Genomic DNA, 5,151 nt, shown 5'->3' with positions numbered 1-5,151 from the left:
AGCAGTGGTGGCAGGAGCCTCTCCTGCCTCTTCAGCAGTGCTAAGGATGTCCAACTGCAGCTTAGGTCTGCTCCCCACTGGCAAGTGGATGTCCCCCAAGGGCTCCTGGGCTGCCAGAGGGATGTCTGACTGCCAGCTTAGGCCAGATCCCCCAAGGAATGGGCCTAAGCCAGCAGGTGGACATCCCCCCAGGGGTCCCAGACTGCGAGGGCACAGGCTGGGCTGAGGGATGCCCCCCTCCCCAAGTGCACAAATTTTTGTGCACCGGGCCTCTAGTACTGGATATAAAAACCATAAAAAGACTAGTTATTAATGTCTAATCAATTCAACACTTATACCAGGCTCTCCTTATATATAAGCACTAGGTGCTGAGGGTTCTGCGAATCTGTAAGAGATATATAAAAAATTATTTTAAAGTCTTATAAGGTTGATTCAATGTCCAAAAACATTAATATAAAAAAATAAACTCTAACTAGGGAAAAGCTTAGTTAATGCTTTTCTATTTTTAATTATTTATTTTAAATGATCAGCTTTTTGCATTTGAGTAATCACTTGAATAAAAATTTGATTATGAACACAAGTTACATAGTGACAATCTACTTATCTTTTTTTTCATAAATTTATCAAAGGGCATAGAATCCCACAAATCTGTACATCTATTTTGGCCAAACAGAGCATGTGGTCTTCTTCAACTCCATTCAGTTTTAACAATTGAAACTCATATAACCAGTTAGTTAAATATCAGCATGATGCTTCTTTCAACTTTAAAGTTCATTCTGGGAGGCAAGTGGCTCCGGGAAGAACTACTGATGTCTAGGGTCTGAGAAACAGGATTAGCATCCAGGTCCTATGAAGTATGGATTTGATGCAGGGGCTGAACCATGAATAATTTGAGACATTGGCAAATTTCTCAACTTCTCAGCACCTCTGTAACTTTAGTATATATAATAAAGGGAATGATAATAATCCCCACCTCACAGGATGGTAGTAAGAATGAAAATGATATAATTCACATGCAGTCCTTATACCAATACTTTGCTCCTAATGAATCCACAGTTACTGATTATTAACTACTAATAAGTTTTTCGCAAGCCTGATTTATTTTACATTATTCACCATATCAATGCAACATTCTTGTGTTATTCACTAACATAGAATCAGATAACATTTCCTTTTTTCCCTTAATATCTTTGTTTTCAAACTTTCCATATAGTTTTAATATTTTCTGTTCTTTTCTTAAAGTGATTTTAAGTACAGGCAAATAAACAAATCGGACATGTGCAATATGAAGGGTTGTAAAATGTCGTATATACTTCAGTGATTGATATGTTTATCAGGATAGAGAACATTTTCATAATCTCAGAAAGTTTCCTCTCTTATCCATTTCCAATCAATCTTCCTTTGACCACAAAAAGGCTATGTTCTAATTTTTTAACCATAGATTAGTTTTACCTGTTCTAGAAATTCAGTAAGACTATAAAACTAAAAAAAATGGTATGTTGCTTTAACTCTTTAATTCATGATATAAGTTCCAAACAAATACCATCATATAAAAATGTGTAATGTGTATAATATGCTAATTCCACTAACACTTATATTTGACTTCAAATTAGCTTTTATAATTGATATTTAATTTAAGATGAAAATAAACTGCTTTAAAGATTAGAGGATATTAAAACCGCCAGTATAATCTTTTACCTGCCAACTTCAGAATAGAGAAGTCTGAGCCCCCTACATTCCTCTCATTAGTTAAAGTATTAAAGAAGCCAAGGGTATATCATAGAAAAGAGAACAAAAGAAAGAAATGTTTGAGCATAAAACTTGACACTCTCAATCTTCTCTCTCACATGTAAGTATATACATATACCTTTTACACATACATATACCTAAGATGATTAAATATAACTTAACATAAACTTTGGTTTTATATTAATTTAAATATTAAAAATAATTAGCTTAGCATATTTCATTTCTGAAATAGTTCTCTCATCCTTTTAAGCCTTTCATACTACCTTAAAATAAAATATGTATTTGCTTGAGATGTTAAAGGTATATTAGTGTGTTAATTTTTTTATGATATCTTACAGTTTTAAAAAAGAAAATATCCTCTAGTGATACACTAATTGGTAGTGCTATATGAAATATATTTTTTTCCCTTTATAGGGATTGATTTGTTTTAATACAAAACTGATTACAACTTGCAAACCAAAATTTCCTAATTATACTCATAAGTAGTTTATCATTGTAATAAATGGAATGAAAATTGCATCTATACATACAGTTTGAGTATCTATTTTCCTCACAAAAATAATAAATAATTGGCCTTTGTGTTCTATACTATTTTTATTAACTGATGCCAATACAATAAACATGTCAGTGAAGTCAGCATGCATTTCTAAATAAAAAATTACAGCAATTAAAAAGGAAATCTGAAAACATTTACACATTTACCTTTGTAGGTTAGCTTGAGCCGTGGGATATTTTGCTTAGAAGTTCCAATGACCGGAAGAAACAGCGTGGTCATGCTTAGCATCATCAGGGCATGAAAAAAGTAAAAATAGTAGCTTTTGGACTTTGGTCTCTCATCCTTATTAGCATTCATGATGAAAACAATGTTCTCTTTGAAACAGTGGAAACAAGCTAAAAATAAGAAAAGAACTATTATTAATACAGCATTTTGCAGATTTTCCAAGACTTAGTCACAAATTTATGCGTGTATATAGATACAAAAACAACTGCTCCTTCTCTCTTGTTTTGCTCTTACAAATTTTTGCCAGGCAAATGAATCAGAAATGAATAATAAAATTCAGGTCGGGCTTTACTCAGTTGTGGAAATGAGTGTACGACTTAAAATCAACAATTTATGCTAATTAGCCTATCTTCTTCTAAAGTTATTTATGCAAATGTAGGAGTCAATTCTTTCTGTAACTTGAATTCTTTAATCAGATAAAAGCACTGGTAGAAGCCTACTCTTTTCCCATATCATTCCCAAAGGAAGACATCCCCCAAGCAAAAAGAAATAAAAGCTGTCATCTTGAAGGAGTTCTCCTCTTGCTTCTGACTTTAAAGGTATTTACAAAGTCTACCTAAAATAGGGAAAATTAGAGATGATCAGGTCAGGGCCACCAGTACAATTTTAGGCCTGGGACAATGTAATCTTAGTTGCACCATATAAAGTTCTACACAGGAGAGCACTCACTTATTTTAAACTAATCCTAATACTAATAATGACAAATTACATTCATTGAGCATTTTTATATACTAGTTTTTTTTAAATTGCTTTACACAAATTAAATGACTTAATATTCATTGAGCATTTTTATATACTAGTTTTTTTAAGTTGCTTTACACAAATGACTTAGTGCTAGTAAATTAATTAAAGAAGGAGGCCATTAGATTGGCGTGGCTTTAATGTCATGGTGGTAAGTAAACCTAAATCTAAGCCTATGAATGACTCGAAGTTATGAACTCAAAACACTAAAGACAACCAATGACAAACATCCAACTAAACTTTAAAAATACAGCCAATGAAATAATTTGCTTTCTGCCCAGCCAGTTTGGCTCAGTAGTTGAGCATCCACCCTGAGCCAAGAGGCTACAAGTTCTATTCCTAGTCAGGGCACATGCCCGCGTTGTGGGCTCTATTCCCCAGTAAGGGACATGCAGGAGGCAGCCAATCGATGTGCTTCTCTTTTATGGATGTTTCTATTTCTCTCTCCCTCTCCCTTCTTTTCTCTCTAAAATCAATAAAGACATATTTTAAAATAATAATTTCCTTTCTTTGCTTCTGCATTTTCTCTATATGTCTTTTCCCTGACTTCTGCTGATGGAGTGCAGCTAGCCATTTCCCGTTTGGAGCTCCTGAAATTAGTTTTTGCTCAAATAAACCTATCTATATATCTATGTATAGATATAGATAGATATATAATTAAACTATAGCTAAAGTTCAAGTATTTATTAAAGTGAGAATAAAGATAAGAATAATTTCTGATAAGAGTGGTTGATTATATACAAATAGTTAAAGTGCCATGAAGCAATTCCTAAAATTGGGATATTTATGGAATGTTAGGGACGACATCTCGAAAGAGTATCACATAGGTTTAAGCAAGACAAGGACAGTTTCATGGAGGGCAGATAAAGGTGAATGGAATACAAAAAGAGACAGTTCAAGAAAACAGCGAAACCTACTTAAGGGTTCATGAAAAGCCAGAAGCATGATAGACAGTTAAATTGCTGAGGAGAAGGCAGAGACCATAGCATAGTCCAGTGGGGCAGAAAAGAAAGGACACCAAAGAGGAACTTGAGCTAACTCTTCACTGTGTCTCATGCCTGTCCTGGTACCTAATATATTATGATGCAAACTATGCTGTTCCTCCGCACTGCCTTTGATATTACATCATGTGAGCTGCTTCTATCCATATTCATCAGGTTTCTCTAATCCCATTTGTCTGTTCCTTTCACTTTTCCCTGTACCCACTTGTTAGCAGAACACAGGTATCTGATTGCAGCAGACCCACAGCCGTGGCGTACAAACACGCATTCCTCCCGCTAGTCATACCCTTTGAAAAAGGAGTGAAAGGCAAATTGAATGTAGAACTTAAGTAGGCATTAAATTTCTCATTGGGCTTAGTTTTTTCTGAGCCTCTGGACATGTGAAATACTACTTTTTTTTCATGACATGCAACAAAGCATGTAATGTGAATGTATGTTTATGCAGAGGCAAACGAGAGGAAATTTTCCATGTGTGCATTTTATTAGCAATAATGACTTCAGTACAGGACATTTCCTGGGAATTAATGGCCAGTTGGGGTTAATGGCCCTTGGCTATGTATTGAGATATCTACTCCTCCAACTGGTCATTAATCGCTATGACATGCCCTGTGCCTCCAACACTATAAGTTAAGAAGATTGATGTTTTGGTTTTCAATGAACAGTAGTCATACTGTTCCTTGTAACCCAACTCATTAATATTGTTAAATAAGTCAAATATCAAAGCACTGCTTCCCTTGCTTCTATGACATTCTGATAAGTACCTACACGTGCTGAAACATATGCTAAGGGTGAGGGACAAAATAAAACACAAATCCTGAACCTGCTGGAACTTTTTATTTGACTTTAAATATTTTTTCTACTATAAAACCGTCAACTTCT

General features: G+C 34.5%; 1 protein-coding gene across 1 annotated transcript in view; it reads right to left on the bottom strand.

Moving 5' to 3' along the window:
• Positions 1 to 2,636, bottom strand: part of SEMA3D (semaphorin 3D) — a 125,550-nt gene extending 122,914 nt beyond the window's left edge. The window contains exon 1 of the mRNA XM_015572693.1: positions 2,452 to 2,636. Coding sequence (XP_015428179.1) covers positions 2,452 to 2,602 — 151 coding nt within the window. The 5' untranslated portion in view covers positions 2,603 to 2,636. The remainder of the gene's footprint in view (positions 1 to 2,451) is intronic.
• Positions 2,637 to 5,151: the final 2,515 nt, after the last annotated feature.

The sequence above is a fragment of the Myotis davidii genome, unplaced genomic scaffold (assembly GCF_000327345.1).
Source record: "Myotis davidii unplaced genomic scaffold, ASM32734v1 scaffold49, whole genome shotgun sequence".
In the NCBI taxonomy this organism is placed as follows: Eukaryota; Metazoa; Chordata; class Mammalia; order Chiroptera; family Vespertilionidae; genus Myotis; species Myotis davidii.
The sequence above is the reverse complement of the archived record's forward strand: the minus strand, read 5'-3'. Positions and strand labels throughout refer to the sequence as shown.